At 40.5% G+C, this 23,210-nt stretch overlaps 1 protein-coding gene across 5 annotated transcripts in view; it reads left to right on the top strand.

Moving 5' to 3' along the window:
- The window catches only part of LOC137546135 (ATP-binding cassette sub-family C member 5-like), a 145,608-nt gene that overhangs the window by 25,720 nt on the left and 96,678 nt on the right, over positions 1 to 23,210 (top strand). For 3 of the 5 annotated variants that reach the window (XM_068268193.1, XM_068268192.1, XM_068268194.1), the window contains exons 2-3: positions 2,187 to 2,295; positions 15,696 to 15,851. In XM_068268193.1, coding sequence (XP_068124294.1) covers positions 2,187 to 2,295; positions 15,696 to 15,851 — 265 coding nt within the window. Of the gene's footprint in view, positions 1 to 238; positions 290 to 1,582; positions 1,701 to 2,186; positions 2,296 to 15,695; positions 15,852 to 23,210 lie in introns of those variants that run through there. The other 2 variants (XM_068268196.1, XM_068268195.1) reach the window with 2 other exon arrangements.

The following is a 23,210-nucleotide window of genomic DNA, read 5'->3' on the forward strand; positions in this document are numbered from 1 at the left end:
GAGTGCTTGCCTGGTCCCATGTAAAACTTGGATCTATGGCCTGTAGCTCCATAGCTACATCACTGTGAACTGTGTAGTGATTGTACCTTTCAGCTGCCATCTGAACAACCCATACCGTTGCTGAAGCTCTAATTTAAAAATAAATAACTAGTAAGGGTTTACAGCCACTTCCTGTTTAGACAACAGTGTTCAAAATAAGGCAATAGTTATTTCCAGAATTTCTTTTTCCTGAAAAAAAAAAGGAAGTCCACAGTGCAAATTTTAAGGAAACATGACATCAACAGTATATGTAAGTAAAAGGACAACACAAAAATATAAAACAGCACTTTTCTTTCAATATAAATCATACAATAGTTTCTACACTAATCCATATATATATTGAATTGATGTAATAAATTGAGATACTTCATCCAACATGCACAGAAATCGTGAAAAACAGGTACATAAGCAACAGCTACTAAAAAACTCAAAGTGAGTTGCTTTTCTTAAGTTGTCCACTAATAATACAATCTTGATTGCAAAATCTTACTAAATCTATGTAGTAGAAGGGTAAACTGAGTGAATATACTTTGAATGGATACTTAACGTGTACCAGGGACGAGATTTGGTAAAAGTTTTATACATACCTGGGGCTTCCTCCGGCGGCCACCTGAGATACACATAGAGAGCGCACTTCTCTTGTGCAGACTGGCCGTGACTGGCAGAACTTATGGGACCCGGTACCGGAGCTGGAGAAGACTGAGGACAGCGGCGTGGGAGCGATCCGTGCGCGGCTTACCCCGGGGTTACCGCCAAGGAGGTTAAATCACTAGCAAGAAAAAAATACTCAAAATAATTTTCCATTGCAAAGTGCTGAAAAGTTATTCTAAATCAAAGATCAAAAATTATCTCCTAGGAGAAAACGCAGGAGGAAAAGCTAATTTCATATGGCTCTAGGGGCCATATGCAATTCACTTTTTCACCCAAGTTTTCTCCTAGGACATAATTTTTTTATCTTCGATTTAAAATAACTTCCCAGCACTTTTCATCTAAAAAAGTACCAAAAAGTAGAACATTTTATATCAAAATCATTTTGAGTATTTTCTTGCTTTCTGGTGGCTTAAAAGGCATTTAATTAAACACATTTAAAAATATCACCTAAGAGAAAACTAAGGAGAAAAGGGGAATGTGGGCCTGGGTGTCTAAAATAATCAAAATACCAAAAGGTTGGTAGTTGGTTGGTAGGTACAGCATAGTTCTTTTACGATTGTTACTCAGTGTGTGCAAAATCTTTATACAAGTTTATTGATATAACTGGAGCAAAGAAATAATGTTGCCTTATCACTTGGGTAATTGAAGAGCAAGATTACCTTGAAATTATGCATGCACCGTGACTGGTGAGTTCCTTCCTAGCTTACTATGGACACATTCAGACACTTCAGCTGTGTAGCATTTGTAAAAGTATATATAGCCCAGCACACTCTAGGAATAGGTAATGAGCAGCAGGCGTGTCTGTGCTGTTGTGGGTGGAAGGATCACAGTACAAGGAGCAGGGGGGAAGCTCAGTTATGTCAAAAGTTTACTGAGTCACACAGTAGTCCTGAGCCACAGAGGTAACAGTGTTCCTGTCATGTTCCTGCCAGTGTACAATTATCTTGGACTAACAGCAGTAACTAGTCAACGAGATTTGCTTGTGGAAACTTGATGTACCAGTAAGGAAGGTTAGTTTTGTCCTCAGTGTTTTGATACACCTCTCCTACATGTGACAGCGTGTGGTGGTGATATATTTAGATAACAACACACATATAGCACAGCTGATGAAGACCTTTGGTCATATACCAGTTCATATATCTTACAGTCATGCTATAAGAGTAAGTCTTTCATTGATTGGCAGTTCTGTTTTGCTTTAGCATGCTGTGGGTAATTTACTGCACAGTGTAGAGACTGTGCCAATGAAATAAGAGCTGTCCTTTCTGTTTCCAAGAACACTAGGAATATTTTTTTTTTATATGAGGGTGCTACTGGGATATAACCCCATGTAACTTTTAATAGCTTGGTTATGAAATTTCAGTATAGATGCACTATGTGAGAGCAACAGCACCTTTATATGGTTTATAAATACCTAGAGAGAGTGCTAAAACATGATTTCTATTGCTTGGTACTTGTTAAAACCATTATTTAATATCGCCTGTTATAATTTTGCTTAGACACTATGAATTGCTTCAGAGGCATCATGGACAGCCCCGACAAAAAGAAGTTTGCGGAAAAATACCAGCGCAGTCTTTCACTGCTTAAACCTATTCGCATGACACACAGGTACGTGAATCTGGTAGAAATGTTGTTGGATGATTTTGTTTTCCATAAAGAATAACTCTACCCTTCCTGTGCAATGCTTATACAAAGTATCCACTTTTATCGTTTCCACTGTTTTTACTTGACAGTCAGACTGACCGGGGGGTGGGCGCTAAATAATGATAATGCAATGTTGTGCAAATTGTATACCCTGTGTAAGGAGTGGAGGGGGTTGGATCTATGCTTTATTGAGTGTTAATCAAATATGTTAACGCAGGTTATCCTCCTCACACATTAGCACAGTTGATCCTTGTCATGCTTTAGTCAATGACTCAAATTTACCATTCACTACAGCGTTGATTTTTCCATTGATCATTATGTTATTATTGTACGTTAGTAAGTATTGTAAGGTTAAATCCAGAGCCGGGCACTAGTGTAGCAAAACGCCAACTTTAATCTTCCAGTAGGTACATACAGCAAAACACAGCAAGATTGGGGTGACTGGGTGGCTGCATATTTTTATGTTTTGCTGTATGTATCTACTGGAAGAATAGAATTAGAGTTTTGCTACACTAGTGCCCGGCTGTGGATTTCTCTTTGCAACAGGTTGGTATTGTACATGCCGTGGGCACAGTGGTAACTTCCTTCCATGTGTGTTTAGCCATTCAGCCTTGAGTGCCAGTCAAACCACTTTAATGTGTACCCAAGGCGATATGTGAGTGTGACATGATGAGATAAACATGTGACTGTACAGTACAAAAACATATTGATAACCAAGCTGTTTTTCTTTTGCTGCTAGAAAGAGTTAATTTCAAGGCATGCAAGTAACAGCTTCTGCCTTGTTGTGAATATAGCAAATCTCACTGATAAGCAAATTATAGCCATAAAAGTTTTTTTTCTGGCAGAATACAACTTCTAGGGGAAACTGGGCAAGGGAGCAATAGAAAAGGGTCAACAGTATTTTACCTTTGGGTGGGGCACTTAATAGACTGCCATTGAGCAGAGACAATACAATATTATATCTACTTTGTAAAGTCATTTTTAGGAGTAGAAGAATAAATACAATTGTTTATCTCAGCAGTTTATTTTCACTTTGGGTTCACTTTAACGCTTCTGTTAAGGTCATTATGTTATGAATTCTACTTAGAACTTAAACAGAGATGGCAAGAGATTTCCTTAAAGTAAACCTAAAGTAAAAAAATAATAGTATGAGATACCGTAAATAATTGTAGCTACAGTATTGATCATAATTAGAACTTTCTTGTAGTCTAATATTGTTTTCTGTTTAAGGGCTGAAATGCTAAGTCTCAAGTGCAATCTGTAGCCATGTCAGAATGAGGTAACATATGGGCCATTCAGCACCCACATGGAAAAATGATGACCTTTTGAACTTCTCATCACAATCCTGCTATCTTAATTGTGTTCACAGCCACCCAGACCTTTTCATGGCCTGTAATTGGTGTTTAGTTGGGGGGCTGCTGCATTTGACTGTTAGACCAACTGCTTTAGTTGTAGAGATAAAGCAGTGGTTTATTAACCACTTCAATGGAAGAAAATAAAACGGGTATGAAAGCAAGTTCTAGGTGGGATTGATTCTACATGATCACATCTTAAAGATGAACTCCAGCCTAAACAAACATTCGTTAAGTTAGATTAAAAGTCATTAAGTTACATTAGTTATGTTAATTAAAATAGATAGGTAATATAATCTCTTACCCACACTGTTTTAAAAGAACAGGCAAATGTTTGATTTCATGATGGCAGCCATCTTTTTGGTTGAAAAGAGGTGACAGGGAGCATGAGACACAGTTTCAACTGTCCTGTGTCCTGAGCACCTCTCCCAGTTGCTAGGCAACGTGAATAACAACATAGGAAATCCCATCATGCTCTGCACAGCATCAGGGAAAAAAAGCCCGGGCTTTTTTTCTTTGATGGGTGGAGCTTAGCTAAAAATGCAGCTAAAAATGATGTTTTGGTAAGAAAAACAAAGTTTTGATGCTGTGAAACTGTTAAAGAAACACCAAGCCTTTTCAGTTCTGCTGAGTAGATTTTTAGTCCGGAGGTTCAATTTAATCTTCTCATGGGGTGTATTCACTGATGTTCAGTAAAATTTAGTGTGTTCACAGCAAACTTAGATTTTATCGGGCGATAAGCAAAATACTTAACTCACATAGTGCAAGCAACATACGCATTGTGTGTAAAACCCGAGGAATGCAAACTGTGTTATGTTATTTTTACCTAAGTTTAGTAAATACACCCTCTTGTCACTTGTCACTTCAGGTGCACTTTAGGTGCAATAACTTCCCTAAAAGGCATAACAGTGTTGAATCGGCCTGTCCATAGGATATTTCCTCTCTTATCGCCTACTGCTAAATAGGAGGACTGTAGGACCCTTCATAAAGGAAACATTGAGATTTAATGATATTGAAGTCCAGGGTCAGCTTCCCATTTTTTTGCGTAAGACAGTATTTTTTACTGTAAATGTATTTAAAATATCTGACTTTAATCCAATAGCTCTTTATTGCCAACAGGCTAAAGGTGGCCATATACCATACAATTAAAAGATGCAATTTTTCACTGATTCGATAATTTGGATTGATTGTCCCAAAAAATCAAGAGCTTTTCTTAATTTTCAATTTGTAAATCCGAGCAAAGTTCAATTTTTTTTTTACATTTTTGGAGATTGGACATGTTGGAAATTTCAGACCAACTTTATCAAGAATTGTATGGTGTGTGATGGGTTGTCAACTACTTCATGTACAGTTCCAATCAATTTTTTCTGATCGTTCAATTGTTTCATTCATGATTGGTGATAAATTAGGTGTGTGGTACATTGGTCAGATTTTTGAATTGTTACAATCAGTCAGAAAAATGTATTGCTATTCTTGAATTGAACCGATATGTTTAAAAAATGTATGGCATGTGGCCACCTTTAGAGTTCGTTCTCCAGCAAAGAGCAGATTACCAGACCCCAACCACGTGCCACCTGTGCTGAAAGAAATGAACCTTCTGTGCCCAGAACTATTGCTTCAGTTCCTCCCTGCTCAGCATGTGATACAAACATTTAACCTTTACCACAACCTCAGTGTGTTTATTAACGTTGAGTATACCTGCCCTGATTTCAATAAAACAATTTTCCACTTTTGTTTAACACTTTTATGAGGACACGGGAGATAGTGTGGGAAAGGTAATGTTTTCAATATTTCAACAATATCTTTTATTGAAAATCTGGTCAAATATAATATATCATGACCGTGTATGGAAGGTCATTCAGAAAATATTTCTAAGGGTAACACAAGATGACTTTTTGAAACAATACAGTTTATCATCATATTAAAATATGTAGATGGGTTCAGGAATAGCATTGAATCAGAGATGATATGTTACCTTTAAACACACCATATTATTTTGCTTTGAGTCATGTTAATTCTGTTTTGACACAATATGATTAAGATTGAACATATCTCTTAGATGGCTTATTTAATTCTATTGCTTAGCATAAATGTGGAGAATTTGTAAGGGAAGAAGAATAGTGCGTTTCTATCCATACCTCCAAAAAAGTTGTCATGAGTATTTCCTATGTTACCAATATTTCTCTTCATAATTGCCTGGTTAATCTTTGTTATGAGAATTTTAAACGAGAATGAAATTTGAAGGCATGAGGATGAAACAACCCATGGTGTATCTGATATAATGTGTGAGGTTAATTTCATATACGTTTGGGTATACTTGTCATTGGGGCTAGTAAAAAGATCTATGATGTTGCTGATTTTCAGAATTGATTTTATAAGGTGGACTACTTTTTCCAGAAAGGTAATGGCAACATCAACATAACAACCAGACCATGGCATATAGGCAATTCGCTTTTTCTGAGTTTTCTTCTAAGAGATAATTTTTCATCTTCTATTTGGAATAACTTTTCAGTACTCTGCAATTGAAAAAGTACCAAAAACTAGGTGAAAATGTACTAACCAAACTATTTATAAGTATTTATAAGTATTTTCTTGCTTGCTGGTGATCTAAAAGGCATTTTATTGATAAGTTTGAAAATATCACTTAGGAGAAAACTCAGGAGAAAAAGGGAATTGCATATGGGCCCATGTATGGAGGAGAGAGACCATCTGTCCACAAAACAGAATTGAGAGCATGCTGGGTTACCATTATAAATTTGGAAGGCTACTAACATCACCTTGTCAGCTCTTTCACACAGTGGAAACACACTGCAATCCATCATGCCTAAAACCCCCAACCACATTTTCTAGAGAAAGATGTGGAGAATTCTCTGCCTTCTTCACAAAGGCTCTGCCATCCATGCTAGCATTATATCAATGACACAATGACATCAGTTGACCCTTGGACTTTGCATGTGCCTATTGCTGTACCATGGCAAGTCTTTGACACTCTGAGTGAAGAAGATTTTGGTTCTCATCCAAAGTCTCCACCTCACACTACCTGTGGCCTGGATCCCGGCCCATCTGGTCCCTTAATGCAGTACCCAGAGCTGATTGGTCCAGCACTACACAAAATAACTCAGTGTTCCTTGAAAAGTGGGTTGTACCGGGAATAAGTAAAGAAAGCAATCGTAAAACCCGTCTTTAAGAGACCATCACTGGATCCTGATTCTGTGACCAACTACAGACCTGTGGCAATCTTACCATTCCTATCAAAAGTTATCAAGAAAGCAGTCACCAACCAGCTAGAAGCCAGGCTTACAGATAACAACATAGTTTTCAGGATCCAGGAAAAGGCACAGCACTGAAATGACACTAGTCTGAGTAATGAATGATTTACTTACAGCAAGAGACAAGGGCAAGTGCTCAATTCTGGTTCTTCTTGACTTGTCTGCAGCTTTTGATACTCAGGGCTGTATTTAGGATTTGGGCTCCCCTAGGCACCCCAAACCTATGGCGCCCCCCCCCCCCCTGGAGGGTGAAGGTGGGGCGGCGAAAAATGGGCGTGGCCACAGAATGCAGTGGGCGTGTCCATAACATACAGTGGGTGTGACCAATTAAAATTTCCTAGTAAGAGTGCAGCCCAAAGTCGGTGAGAGCCATGTTTTCTCCCCGGGTATGAGTAAAGTGACGCTAAAAAAAGCATGAAATGTTCCCAAAAAACCCCACACATTAGCCAGTGTTCTCTCGCACAAAATAGTGGTAGGTATTAGAATGTGAGCTCCCCTGAGAAAAGTCAATAACATGACTATGTTCTCTGCAAAGTGCTGCAGAAGATGCCAGTGCTATATAAATACATAATAATATGGTAGGACATTAGACTATGGCAGGATTAGATTGTAAGCTCCTCAGAGGATAGTCAGTGACATGACTACGTACTCTGTGAAGTACTGCTGAAGATGGCAGTACAATATGGTACAGTAGTATGGCAGCACGGTGGCGTAGTGGTTAGCGCTCTTGCATTGCAGCACTGGGTTCCCGGTTCGAATCCCAGCCAGGTCAACATCTGCAAGGAGTTTGTATGTTCTCCCCGTGTCTAAGTGGGTTTCCTCCAGGCACTCTGGTTTCCTCCCACATCCCAATACCATACGATACAGATAAGTTAATTGGCTTCCCCCTAAAAATTGGCCCTAGACTACAATACATACATACATACACATATGACTATGGTAGGGATTAGATTGTGAGCCCCTCTGTGGGACAGTTAGTGACAAGACAATACATACTCTGTACAGCGCTGCGTAATAGGTTGGTGCTATATAAATAATTAGTATCAGTATAAAGTAGCCAGGTCTATAAGTGTCCCCAATATAGACATGCTATAGGTGTCCCCAGTATAGATAGCCAAGTCTATAGGTATCCCCAGTTTAGGTAGTAGTCAGGGGCGTAACTAGAAATCACTGGGCCCCCTTGCGAAAATTTGGATGGGGCCCCCCATAGGTGCCAAATAATTGTAATGGGGCAGCGTTTCACAATAAAATAATCGTAATGCAGCAATGTTTCACCATAAAATAATCGCAATGTGGGCAACATTTCACCAGAAAATGAATGCAATGAGTGCAACATTTCAGCAGAGAATAAACGCAATGAGTGCAACATTTCAGCACAAAATAAATGCAATGAGTGCAACATTTCAGCAATGAGTGCTATATTTCACCAGATAACAATCATACAGTAGGCAGCATTTAACCAGAGAATAATCGCAATGAGTGCAACATTTCAGCAGAGAATAATCGCAATGAGTGCAGCATTTCACCAGAGAATAATCGCAATGAGTGCAGCATTTCACCAGAGAATAATCGCAATGAGTGCAGCGTTTCACCAGAGAATAATCGCAATGAGTGCAACATTTCAGCAATGAGTGCTATATTTCACCAGATAACAATCATACAGTGGGCAGCATTTCACCAGAGAATAATCGTAATGAGTGCAACATTTCACCAGATAATATTCGTACAGTGGGCAGCATTTCACCAGAAAATAATCGTACAGTGGACAGCATTTCCCCAGAAAATAATCGCACCCTGGGTAACATTTCACCAGAAAATAATCGTACAGTGGGCAGCATTTAACCACAAAATAGTCGTACAGTGGGCAGCATTTCACCAGAAAATAATCGCAACGTGGGCAGCATTTCAGCAGAAAATCGCACAGAGGGCTGCATAAGACCACAAAATAATAGGTGCCCCCAGTTTAGGAAGTTGGTATATAGGTGTCCCCCAGTTTAGGTAGTAGGTATACAGGTGTCCCCCAGTTTAGGTAGTAGGTATACAGGTGTCCCCCAGTTTAGGTAGTATATATATATATATATATATATATATATATATATATAGGTGTCCCCCAGTTTAGGAAGTCGGTATGTAGGTGTCCCCCAGTTTAGGTAGTAGGTATGTAGGTGTCCCCCAGTTTAGGTAGTAAGTATATGTGTCCCCCAGTTTAGGTAGTAGGTATGTAGGTGTCCCCCAGTTTAGGTAGTAGATATATAGGTGTCTCCCAGCTTAGGAAGTAGGTATGTAGGTGTCCCCCAGTTTAGGTAGTAGGTATACAGGTGTCCCCCAGTTTAAGAAGTAGGTATATAGGTGTCCCCCAGTTTAGGTAGTAGGTATACAGGTGTCCCCCAGTTTAAGAAGTAGGTATATAGGTGTCCCCCAGTTTAGGTAGTAGGTATACAGGTGTCCCCCAGTTTAGGCAGTAGGTATACAGGTGTCCCCCAGTTTAGGTAGTATATATATATAGGTGTCCCCCAGTTTAGGAAGTCGGTATGTAGGTGTCCCCCAGTTTAGGTAGTAGGTGTCCCCCAGTTTAGGTAGTAGGTATATGTGTCCCCCAGTTTAGGTAGTAGGTATGTAGGTGTTCCCCAGTTTTGGTAGTAGATATATAGGTGTCCCCCAGCTTAGGTAGTAGGTATACAGGTGTCCCCCAGTTTAGGTAGTAGGTATACAGGTGTCCCCCAGTTTAAGAAGTAGGTATATAGGTGTCCCCCAGTTTAGGTAGTAGGTATACAGGTGTCCCCCAGTTTAAGAAGTAGGTATATAGGTGTCCCCCAGTTTAGGTAGTAGGTATACAGGTGTCCCCCAGTTTAAGAAGTAGGTATATAGGTGTCCCCCAGTTTAGGTAGTAGGTATACAGGTGTCCCCCAGTTTAAGAAGTAGGTATATAGGTGTCCCCCAGTTTAGGTAGTAGGTATATAGGTGTCCCCCTGTTTAAGAAGTGGGTATATAGGTGTCCCCCAGTTTAGGTAGTAGGTATACAGGTGTCCTCCTGTTTAAGAAGTGGGTATATAGGTGTCCCCCAGTTTAGGTAGTAGGTATACAGGTGTCCCCCAGTTTAGGTAGTAGGTATACAGGTGTCTCCCAGTTTAGGTAGTATATATATTTATATATATATATATACATATATACATATACATATATATATATATATATATATATATATATATATATATATATACACACAGGTGTCCCCCAGTTTAGGAAGTAGGTATATAAGTGTCCCCCAGTTTAGGTAGTATATATATATATATATATATATATATATATATATATATATATATATATATAGGTGTCCCCCAGTTTAGGAAGTAGGTATATAGGTGTCCCCCAGTTTAGGTAGTATATATATATATATATATATATATATATATATATATATATATATGTGTCCCCCAGTTTAGGAAGTAGGTATGTAGGTGTCCCCCAGTTTAGGTAGTATATATATATATATATATATATATATATATATATATATATATATAGGTGTCCCCCAGTTTAGGAACTAGGTATATAGGTGTCCCCCAGTTTAGGTAGTATATATAGGTGTCCCCCAGTTTAGGAAGTAGGTATGTTGTAGGTGTCCCCCAGTTTAGGAAGTAGGTATGTAGGTATCCCCCAGTTTAGGAAGTAAATATATAAATGCCCCAGTTTAGGAAGTAGATATAATAAGTGTCCCCCAGTTTAGGAAATAAATATATAAATGCCCCAGTTTAGGAAGTAGATATAATAAGTGTCCCCCAGTTTAGGTAGCCTGGAAGGTGGAGCAGGCACAGAGTAGCGGGGAAGCAGGGACGTCCCCTCCCTCACCTGAAGGCAGCTCCCGCTCCCCCTTCCAGTCAGTGCAGCCAGAGACGATTCCAGTCCAGGGGCAGCGGCCGGAGAACATCCCCATCTCTTCTTCCCGGCGCGCGAGGGAATCCATCTCTGCATGCCGCTGCCTGGTCTGGTGACGTCACTGCTCAGACCAGCCAGCGGCATGCAGAGTCTTCCTCCAGCGTCGGGAAATTTCCCCGGCTGGCCGCTACTACTCTGCTGAAAAAAAAAATAATAATAAAAAAGTTAAATAAATAGGCATTAGATGGCCGCCCCCCCCCCCCCAAAGCGCCGCCCATGGCACCGGCCCACGGGTGCCTCTTAAGAGATACGGCCCTGTTGATACTATGGATCATGAAATATTAATCCAGCTATTGAAGAATTACTGTGGCCTAAGAGGTGCTGTTTTCAAGCCTGCCACACAAAACCCATTAATAATGCCTGTCTAGAAGAATTACAAAATTGGATAAACACCAGCTGGTTGAGGCTGAACGCTGACAAAACAGAGGTGTTGGTGGTAGGCGGTCCACACATGATGGATAAAGTCCAAAACTCTCCCCATCCTGATTCAAAACTTATTGCACTTCAAGCTAGCAATTGGGGGAGATACTGTACAGTATAAAGACTCTGTGCAAAACCTTGGGGTGATCCTGGATGGAAAGCTAACACTCAGAAAGCAGGTATCAGCTGTTGTCAAGTCTTCCTTCTTCCATCTGAGATATATATCAAGAATTAAACATTTTATCCCAGCTGAAGATCTATCTGCGCTGGTTCATGTATTTGTATCCTCCCGCCTGAGCTACTACAATGCCCTGTTCATTGGATCCCCAGATAAGGTTATGCGCCTCCTAGAACTAGTACAGAATGCAGTAGCCAGACTCCTAGCCAATGCCCCCCTGCAGCTCACACATCTCCCCAGTACTGCAAACTCTTCACTGGTTGCCAGTAAATGGACAATCCATTTTAAGATCTGCCTGCTGACATTCAAGGCTCTAAACCACATGGGACCCAAGTACATAGTGGACCTATTGAAACTTTATGCCCCTCCACGCACCCACCGGTCTGCCAATAAGATGAATCTGGTTATTCCTAGGATCCATTTAAAAATATTTGGTGCTCGGGTCTTTTCCTTTGCAGCACCTACTCTATGGAACTCACTTCCAAAATCCATGCAAGAGTCTCCTTCTCTGGACAGCTTTAAGAAAAGGCTAAAAACACACCTCTTTTCCTGAACCTTTGAGACTGCAAAACATAAGGTCACAGCACTTTGAGTTCCCAGGGAGAAAAGCGCTATAAAAATATTATTAATATTACCTTGCAGAAAATGTGTTTAACCTCTGTGCATAAGACGACGACTGAAGGGACTCACATGTGCTTAACCTCCTTGGTGGTAATCCCGAGCTAGGGTCGGGGCGTAAAACCGCAGCTAAGAGCGGTAATCCGACCTCTGCTCGGGGTAGCCGCCGGGAGGTCCATGCAAAGTATAGCGCGCAGCAGCCGGTTTTACATACCTCCCGGGGATCCCGACTTCGGCCTCCATTCTTCTTCCTTTCCTCCAGGGCTCTGCTTTTTGCTGGTGAGATCGGCGGCTGTCATCATCACTTTAGAGTTGCAGCGCCACCCGGAGGATGGAAGTATAACTGCAGTGCTGGAGCCAGGGAGGTGAGTGATTGCTGGGGCTGTGCAGATCTCCCTGGCAGCATGATTTTTTTCCAGGTTTCAGGGTCTAAAAGGGGGCAAAAAAAATGACACCGCTTTTAGACCCTAAAATCTGGAAATAATCATATCGCCAAGGGGGTTTAGGGGCTGGAGGAAGCCCCGCGTAAGTATTGATTCTTTATATTATTTGATCTCTGGTTTACTTTAACTCTGGGACACTAAATAGACCACCACTGAGCAGGGGCAACAAAACATTCAATCCACTTTGTAAATGTTTAAATATAAAATAAAACCATTGGATTTTATGCATTTTAGGAGTAGGGGGATATACTGTATATATTTATTTCATCAGTTTATTTTCACCTCGGGTTCACTTTAAGGTTTCATTATTTCCACCACAGGCTTGGTTTCATTATTTCCACCACGGGCTGAAAGAACCCCATGAATGCCACAACAAAGTTACCACAAAAGCAAACCAGATGTTTTTCATGGATCACAGCCAGTGTTCTTTTATGTGAACGCTCTATTTTTTTCATCTGTTCACATAGAGTTGATATGACTTGCCAAAAAGCTCCAATTTTGTCTCATCTGCTCAAAGGACATTCTCCTATAAGCAGTTTGCCTTTTACAGTATGTATTTTAGTAAATTCCATTCTAGTTTTTATGCTTTACTATCAACACTGGAATTCTTCTGGGTCTTCTTCCACTGAGCACAATGCCATTTACGGATGGATCTGGACCATAGAGTTCAGCTTGTACTGTATCTCTTTGAAAGTTGGTCTGGGCTTTTCGCCTTCTATTCTGACTATTTTACCTATTCAGGTATTAAAAATCACAGCATGCAACATTTGGCGGATGGTTGCCTCTCACCTAGATGTTACTGTATTAAGTACAGCTCTGTTAAGCACCATACCACTGTCCTCGCCTATGAAAATGAATGCACGTTGGACAAGAGCAGCTGTTGGGCAGTGAATCCTCCACTGTCAGTTGCATGTCTGATTTAGACTTTGTAGACAAACACTGCACCTGCATTTCCAATAGAAGACAGGTGACACAGGCATGTTATTGGAGTCCCAAAGTATTGTGCTGAAGTCTGCTAAAAACTAGTCATCCTAAAATACTTCACAGCATAGCAAGCTTCTCTCATAAATCATTGACTGAGCTAATAGATCATAACATCACTGTTGATTACAACCTCTGTGGATTTACAACAATCTTCATTTGCACAATGATGCAGTTGGAATGCAACCTAGCATGACGTGACAGATAATCCTGTATAAAACAGGTAGATAGCCTCGTGCGGTTCTCTGTAATGCAGGTGAGAAGTTAATTTGCATCAAGGCAGAGTCACACAAAAACAAAACAGCTGTGTTGTGCCACAAGCGTAGACAAATAGGGATACTGATTTACCTTTGTAACGGAATGAGACAAATAGGTCATTGTCAACAAAATTAGAACAACAATCATCATAGAGCATTTATGATAGAAGTAGACAGAAGAGTAGGCCCTGTACCATTTGTGAAGTAGTAATGTTTGGGCACGGCCACATCTCTTTCTCTTATTTGTTTGTTAGTAACACAAATTAATGTCTAGACTTGTGGCATGTGCTGGAACATTATATAATAGTGTTGATCCTTTAGTTTAGTATACTTGTACAGCCAATTCAATGGAGAGGTATAACAGTGGTCAGCCTCAGCTGAAAGCTTTTACAGTACAGCAGGGACTCTGTGGCTAAAACAATAAAAAGATTTGTGTTGTTCTCCAGGAAGACGGAATCCAAGGATATCTTTGTGCTGGAGGCTTTGAATTATGTCAGCACAGTAGAGATTGGGAGGCCCAATCTGCCTGTGTTCGTTTATAACTGAAATGTCACTCTTCTTGAATGGACTTAATGTTTATCTGAAAATTACTTGGACAAAACACATACAAGTAAAGTTCTCAAAATAATAGATTTTTGCGATGTGACAAATGATATTTGAAAGTGCTAGTGTACTTATACTTAATTATGCTTAAAATTGCGATAATAAGGCTCTGATTAATAATTCAATGTATTTATACTTATGAGTTTTGTCCTACTCTAAAATACAATCTTGTCACTGCCATTGTTAGCACTTCATAACTGAGTCATCAGGAGTCTGTACTTCTGTACTCAATATTTGTTGATGACACCTGTACAATCAGTATAAACATTTAAAGAGTACCTGAGATCAAGAGACTGGGTATATTCATACTTACCTGGACCTTTCTCTATCCCTATGAGGTCCGTGGGGCCCCATCACCATCCTCTTCGGTTGCTCCGTTGTCTTGTAATCAGCCCCAGTACTCTGGCCAGTTGCGGCCAGTCGTGGGCTCCTGTGCATGGGCGGTGTGGACGCATGCTCCACACTGCTCTCCAGTGCTCTGGAGTGTTCTGTGCTTGCACAGTACTACTGCGCAGGTGCAGAACACTCCCAGCTGCAGGAGCGGGGCTGGGGGTGCGCATGCGGCCGAGGCATGTATACTCAGAAGAGTGTGGTCAGCCCATTACCGGGGCTGATTAAAAGATAACGGAGATGAAGGCGAGGAAGCCCATGGACCTCATGGGGTTGGAGGAAGCCACAGGTTAAGTATAAATATACCTTTTCTCTTGCGCTCAGGTTTTCTTTAACACATGATCATAACCAGCAAATCAGAGCCTTACAAATCTAAGAGCTGATATAGTTTTTCTTAAAGAGAACCTGTACTGAGTAAAATTATTTAAAATAAACACATGAGGTAACTTCAAATGAACATTACATAGTTACCTTACCATCAGTTCCTCTCAGAAGCTCACCATTTTCTTCTTACAATGATCTCTTCCAGTTCTGACAACATTTTGTCAGAACTGAAATATATCAGTTGCTGTCAGTTATAGCTGAGAGGACAACTGATGTCTCCATGTTTCCCTATGGCACAAGTGGGCGATGTTACAGTTTAACTGTGTGCTGACCAGAAAGCTGTTGTTGGGTAATGGCTATTTTCAAAATGGAGGACAGAGAATTCCATTGATCACAGTGGACAAACAGGATGCAGGAGAGGAAAAATAGATTGAGGAGTAGACTACACGGGAGGTAAGTATGACTTGTGTATGTTTATTTTGACTTTTAATTTTCAGTTCAGGTTGTCTTTAAGCATTGCTATCCCGACTAAGTACATTTATAGTTTAAGAAAGCTGTTTTTTCTAACTTGATATATTTATTTATTTTTACAGACATCCACATCCCCTTGACAATGCTGGCTTATTTTCCTTCATGACTTTAAACTGGTTAACACAACTTGTGAGGAAGGCATACAAACTCTCTAAACTTGATATTGGTGATATCTGGGATCTACCTTTTCAAGACTCGGCAGAAAGGAATTGTGAAAGGTAATTAATATATTCACAATGTAACATACTGAAGACATTAATATAGTATGCATATTCATTTTCTCTATAACAACGCTGACTATATGTACTTTAAAGTATAATGAAAGTCAGCTAAAAAAAGCAACCTGGCATACAGTGAGAGTAGTAAGCGTGTTCAGCGATACGTTTTGTGATGGCACTGTAATGTACATGGCTGTCTAGCTAAGGTTCTTTGAGGCTGGGGAACACTGGAGAATAACATACAGGATCCTAGAAATTTGAGTTGAATTTTTTTTTTAAGTGGCAAATGTTTGTAAGCCTTGACATGAATACTGTTCTCATAAACCCCATGAGCACCAAAACTGTTTGAAGTGAACTCTAAAGCAGGGTTTTTATGGATGAACTGCCTTTGCAAAATCACTCACCAGTGACGCAAATGGGGTGGTGGTGACTAACTTATCAGACCTGGACTATGAAGCAATGGAAAAGGGTAATTTGATCAGATGTGTTGAGCTTCACACTTCTGCTAGATGAATTTACATCTGGAGAACACCATCCCAAGCGTATGACTCAGATTGTTTGCTACCAAAAGTGAAATGTGGAAGAGATTCAGTCATGGTATGGGCAGCCATATCATGGTATTCTGCTAGCAAAATCCTTATATGGCATATTTGAGAGGGGGAAAAGATTGTGCACGCATGGCCCTGATGACGCCATGGAGAAGCGTGGCCTCTTTTGACAGTCCGATTGATGCCATGTTCATCTACTCTACTGATGCCTGGATATCATGCCAGAGGATCTTTACAATCTATTCCTCCTGTCAAATATGTCATATAAGGATATTGCCATCTGTGCGGATCTTGCCAAGTGACCGGTCACATACTCATCATATGAGGAGTATGTGACCGGTCACATAAGAAGAACTGGTTGAGATCTTTCTGTTTAACATACTACTCATTGCAGTAGACTTTTCATTCCTGTACCTTTCAATCCAAAATATTCACTAGGGAGGTGCTGCAATTGGGCTCCATCCCTGAGAAAATTCAGGCATCAGTGTTTGGAAGGATGCTGCGATTGGACACCTCCCAGCCACTAATCCATTGCAACCTTGCTGTTACAAACCAGAGCAGTGCTGTGACTGGGGGCAGCATACAAGGAACTGCTTGTTATTTTGCATTTTGGATTGGCCTGATTTTCACGCACCGATTCTTGGAGAGGTGCTTTGATTAGGCCCCCCCCCCCCCATCCACTATTTGATTGCAATCTGTTTGTCATAAATTAGAGCGGTGCTGTGATTGAGCGCTGGATATCGGGAACTAGTTGATATCTTGTGTTTTGGACTTGCCTACTATGTTGCTTAGCGAGGCTAGGATTACATACTCTATGGATGGTGGTTGTGTGCGTGCACTTTTCTGGAAAACTTTGCAGTGATTCTTAGGAACTTGAGGCTGTAGTCTTAATCTGTGGTCATGTGACTAAATGCTTGCTAATTTATGTCTGTCAATAGTGTTTTTTTGAATCTTAACATACAGAATACCCCCAGTATTTAGCGCAGGCGGAGATTGCCTGATGCAGGATAAGTGTGCTTGATGATTGCTTGAGAAGTCAAGCAACTGGTCCTAAATTAACACAATCCCCCTTGCAGATTTGTGTGCAGCTTACAATTTCCCCACATACCACTACATCACACTGATATGTCATTAAGTAAAGCAAAGCTAGTTAACTTTTGTTTATTCTGCAAAGATATTCTAAAATGGTCTAGAAACATTTTATCTTTGTCTTAGATGCCTTTCTTGATCCAATGCTTTCATTGCAGCCTAGCTCCTTTCTTGTTGATTGAAGCCTTCTCCATTTCATTCTGGATTCTTTCTTATTGATCAAAGTTTTCTCCATTTCAGCCTGGCTCCTCTCTTGCTGATTGAAGCTTTTTTAGTTCCAGACTGGATTCTTTCCTGTTGATTGAAGTCTTCTCCATTCCAGCCTCTGACTCCTATGTTGTTAATTGAAGCCCTCTCCTTTCCAACCTAGCTCCTGTTTTGTTGATTGAAGCCTTCTCCATCCCATTCAATCTTATTTTTTTCTGTAGCTTTTAAGCTTCCACATTGCTTGAAGAGGCCCTAGGGGAGATCCATCCTCATTGAACTTTTATATTTATAGACTTGGCTTGGGTTTGGCCCTTATTACTAGACACTCCCCCATGCCTTGTAGTGTCTGAAGGAGAGGGACTATGTTGACTCTTCTTCTTCCACCACTAAATGTGAATGGATTTAGGGCAGGGCTGGTATAGTGTATTAGGTTTATTTTACATAAGAAAAGCATTTGTGTTCTTAGTAAATGCTTGCTGTATGTCTTCTGTAAGCCACACATGAGGCGACTGTAAAGTTTGCAGGAATTACTCACTTAGCAATGACTTTCGGCACTATCATAAGTCAAACTTTACTTATGGCTGGTAAATAATTTTGCATTTGGGATAATGTGAAAATCATGAAAAAGAAGGGATAAACCAGTTAATAGCACAAAAAAGTTTTCTGAACCAATCCTATTGAGAGCCATGGGAATTGTTTGCAGTGAAGGTTGTGCAACACAATATTAGGTTCAAAGCACATCTGAAGAGAGAGGAAAATTGGAGGCTGACATATTTCCTTTTAGGGATAGTTCACAGTGCTCAGTTGCATTGCAGAATAAAGGTCCGTACACACGCCGGACTTTAGGCAACGACGGGTCCGTCGTTGCCTCCCGCTGGGTGGACGTGCCAGCGACAGTCCGACTTGTGTACGCTCTGTCGTCAGACTGATACGGCTGTTCCTGAGCGATCCGCCGGGCGGATCGCTCAGGAACAGCCGTATCAGTCTGACGACAGAGCGTACACACGCCGGACTGTCGCTGGCACGCCCACCCAGCGGGAGGCAACGACGGACCCGTCGTTGCCTAAAGTCCGGCGTGTGTACGGACCTTTATTCTGCATGTCAACTCTATATGGGCCTGTTCACAGTACTGTGTTGTAACAGTTAGTCTAACTCACTGCATGCAAACTTTGTAATAGAGTCTATGTCCAGTCTCCATTGCAGTTCATACTCATTAGAATATGTACATTATATAACTGACCACTGTGAATCCAGCCCCAAACAATGCGGATTACTTGGCTGTCCTGCTGACCCTCTGCCTCTAATGCTTTTAGCCATAGAACAAGCATGCAGATCAGATGTTTGTGACTAAAGTCTGACTGGATTAGCCACATGCTGGTTTCGGGTATGAGATTCAGACAATACTGATACCGGAAAGATCAGCAGGTTAGCCAGGCAACTGATATTGTTTAAAAGAAAAAATATGTCGGCCTCCATATCACTCTTACTTCAGGTGTCCTTTAAAGGAAATCTTAAGTAAAAAAACAAAACAAACAAAAAACTGTTCCTTACCTGGGGCTTCTTGTAGCCCCCTTCATTCCGCTGGGCATGCACAGCAAAGTAAAGTAAACGTCATGGACCTCACGGTGTTTGAACTTTGCATACTGCAGTAGGATGTTAACAGATTGTACCTTTCTACTGCTTTAAAAGTTCTTGTAAAATACTTCATTAGTCACAAGCCATTGTTTCCAACACAAATGCAGGTATATGAGGTTTTATGTGTTCACACTAAGGTATTTATTCCACACCTATGGCTATGGACCTTAAAGAGACACTGAAGCTAAAAAAAATTACAATATAGTGATTTGTATGTGTAGTACAGCTAAGAAATAAAACATTAGGAGCAGAGACATAAGTCTAATATTGTTTTCAGTACAGGAAGAGTTAAGAAACTCCAGTTGTTATCTATGCAAAAAAGCCATTGAGCTCTACAACTTTCAAAGTCGCAGAGAGCTCTGTCTTCTGAAGCTTGTTATCTCAACTGTCAGTCACTGTATATTCTTTTTCTCTGCAGAAAAGGGGTTCAAAAGTTCACTGCTACTCTGTAAAATCATTTAGAATGCTGAGTGTAGTGTGTAAACTGCAAATATTAGTGAATGATGCAATGTTATAAAAAAAACACTATATTACTGAAAATAAAAATATGAGAATATTTTCTTTGCTACTCATCTTCTAGTAATTATCCGTACTACACAACCAATTCATTATATCATTTTTTTTTCGCTTCAGTGTCTCTTTAAGCCACACAAACATATTTCTGGCATGCATTTTATTTGCTAAGAGTTCTGAAATTTGTCAACTCATGGTACCAAATTAAAGCCAAAATTCACAAATCAAGTTAATCTGAATACATTATTAGCATACATAGTATTGTTTTATTTGTAATGCATTTTACATTTTATAGGAAGGAAAAAAATCTTTTTGAGGTATAGCAAACAAACAAAAATAACAAATGAAAAATGCCTGTTTCAGCATTCCACAGTGTCTACAACACCTACTGCTGTGCCCGAGACAGAATGATGGAGACGTGTAAACAGTGTTCACATGTAGAGTGTTCATTTACCTTTTCATACCTCAGAGCATACACATTTGTCTAAATTAGCTTTAAAATCATTTGTTAAAAGTTAAATACTATAGTGTATAAATATATACAGTCAAAGGGAAAGCACATAGCAAACAAACAAAATAAAACAGTATCAAATGAAGAAGATATACTTAAGTGTCTTTTGTACTTGTTCGCAGCTTTCAAATAGTCCATCCAGGTTACTAGATATTAAAGTTTACCTTTGTTGTGCATACTTCCTGGATCACATAGTTCTGTTACCATAAGCAACAAGAAGACAATTAGAGAGTTGTATGTCAGGTCTGTTACATACAGGGGTCCCCTACCTGTGGTCCGCGGCCCACTGCTGGTCCGTGGGACGCTTGCAGTTGGCCACGGGACTGTCCCCCTGTGTTACAACACCTTTTGAGGTCCGGGATAAAGGAGTGGTATCCATTTTTTTAGCCAGTTAGTCAGCCGTGTTATAATTTTCCCAGTTACCCTTGGTTTAACACACTCAGTTTCCCAACGTTTTATAAGCAATCTTTTTTTTTCTCTTCATATTTCAGGTGGGAACCTGTGGCATGAATGTGGATTAGGAATGGTTTACTGGCTTAAAGAGCAAAGACACTATTTTTCTGTAAGCCCCACATACCTATGGAGCTGTTAGCCAGCAACACTAGAAAGCTTTTCAGAGGTCTTGCAGCACAGCCTGTGTGAAAAAATGCCTTGTTTACCAGCTGTTTATAACAATTTTGTGTCTGCATGGGTGGGAGGGGGAGGCAGAGCAGAACTGTAACCTGGCTGTAAACTGTTTACAAAGAGAGAGACACGGGAGCACACAGACAGAGCTGCAGCTGATTATTTACACACATTTGAAGCTATATTTCTGCTTTGTTTCATTCTCAACACATTTTACTTACAGTATTAGAGCCAGTGAATATTGTTTCTGTATGCTGGATGTGCTGGACACAGTCCTCCATAGTAATGCCCATAGTGAAAACTGTTCTCTGTAAATGTCATTTTCTTCACATAAATCATGAAAAGATGAAACAAAGCCTTTGTATTGCTATTTGCTAGTAATTGATGGAAATATATGTGGCATTTAGAATTTTAGTTAACTTTGATAGCTGTCCTTTAATGTTCAGTTTTCAGCCAGTCCACTCACCAGTTCAGTGGGAGTTGCAGTTCACTAGAACCATTCAGTGATGGTAATTTGGTTTTAGGCTGTACACTTGTGGTGTTTATACTTTATGTAACAGTTTTTTTCAATAAAACCACATCTGCACCTTGCTAGCATGTGGCTAGTGCACAATTGTACATGTGATATACATGCAATATTATGGTTTTATAAACCATCTATGTACCATCCATGTTCACATCCAGGCTATTTTATTTATCTTTCTTACCACGTTGCCTCAACTCTGCCTACGGGGTTATGTATTGGAAGCTGCTTTGTGTGGCTAGGGTAAAAAATGTTTCCTGTACTCTTCAGTATGGATACTATGAGGACCAGGTCTCTGATCTCCAGCAAAGAGACATCCATTTGATGTTCCTCAAACCTAGTTGCCCACCAGAGACTTTTCTTCGATCTTTAGAGTTAATTTGAAAATTACCTCTAGCCATTAACCATATATGTGCATGGTCTGTCAGAGAAGGGAGTAACATCTCATCTCTCCTTACTAATCCCACCCTTCATACTAACTGACAGGCTATACCAGAGTTCCCCAACCCTGTCCTCAAGGCTCACCAACAGTACATGTTTTGCAGAAATCCACACGTAATCACGGGTGAGGTAATTGGTGTCTCAGCAGAGCTGATTAACTACCTCTCTGGATTTCCAAAAAACATGCACTGTTGGTGGGCCTTGAGGACAGGGTTGGGGAACACTGGGCTATACAATGGAGAAGGTGGTGGTAGAAATGTAAAGACTTAGGCTAAATTTATACTATATGCATTGCATAATGCTCATAGTACAGCGCAAGCATAATGCCGCCCAGTTTTCATAACATGAACAATTGTTATGTAACATGCAAATTTTCATACACACTATAGAAGATGAAAAGGAATAACTTTACCTATTATAGCCTTGTACACATGCCAGATTAAACTTGGCCAAGCCAGCCAATCACAACAGCCTTAGCCAACAATCTAGCTTGTGTACAGCAGCTCTCTTACCCCCTCGAACCATCGGTGAGCAATCTCTCTGGCTTCCATCAAGATAGAGGCCTTGGGCCATATCCACCAGGACTGCTAGGCACAGGAACTCTTTTTTCCCCCTCAGCTGTCAGCCTCTTGAACTTACTCCATATACTCCCCACCCCATCTTAAGCCGAGTTCTGACTGTTTTCTCTGACAACTGGCCAACCTGCCACAAGACGAAAACTAATCGGTCCCTCTGGTGTCACAATTTGAATTCTGCCCTGTATAATTTGCTTGTTCATTGTCATTTCTCTGTTTTGGTAACTGCATGTTTGAGAGCCTATGTACATATTTATCTAACCTATTGCCTACTGAGCTATGTATTGTGCCAAACCCAATTCCGGGCATGACCCAGTCATGCTTTGCAAAATAAAGTATTCTGATTCTGAATTGACTTGGCCGAATGCTGGCCGGGGGCATTCTTCTCCCCAGTCACCATGCCCGCTCGGTGATGCTCCTCTGCTCTCTTGGCCTTCCTTCTCCCTTCATAGTAACAGAATATGTTGCTAACCTGGAGGCTAGCAACATGCCTGTACCACCTTGACCCTGCAGTGCCTGGCAACAGTCTTTGTATGCATGTACGAGGCTTAAGTTCCAGGTTATGTGGGTGTGACTACTGCTCATCTGTACCTAGAGTAGCATTATAAGGAAGGGTGTATCATTGTGGTAAACCTCCTTGTTACTGAAGCCTTCTCCTCTCTGCTGAATAGTACCGTAAAGAGAACTAAATTA

The sequence above is a fragment of the Hyperolius riggenbachi genome, chromosome 2 (assembly GCF_040937935.1).
Source record: "Hyperolius riggenbachi isolate aHypRig1 chromosome 2, aHypRig1.pri, whole genome shotgun sequence".
Taxonomy (NCBI): Eukaryota; Metazoa; Chordata; class Amphibia; order Anura; family Hyperoliidae; genus Hyperolius; species Hyperolius riggenbachi.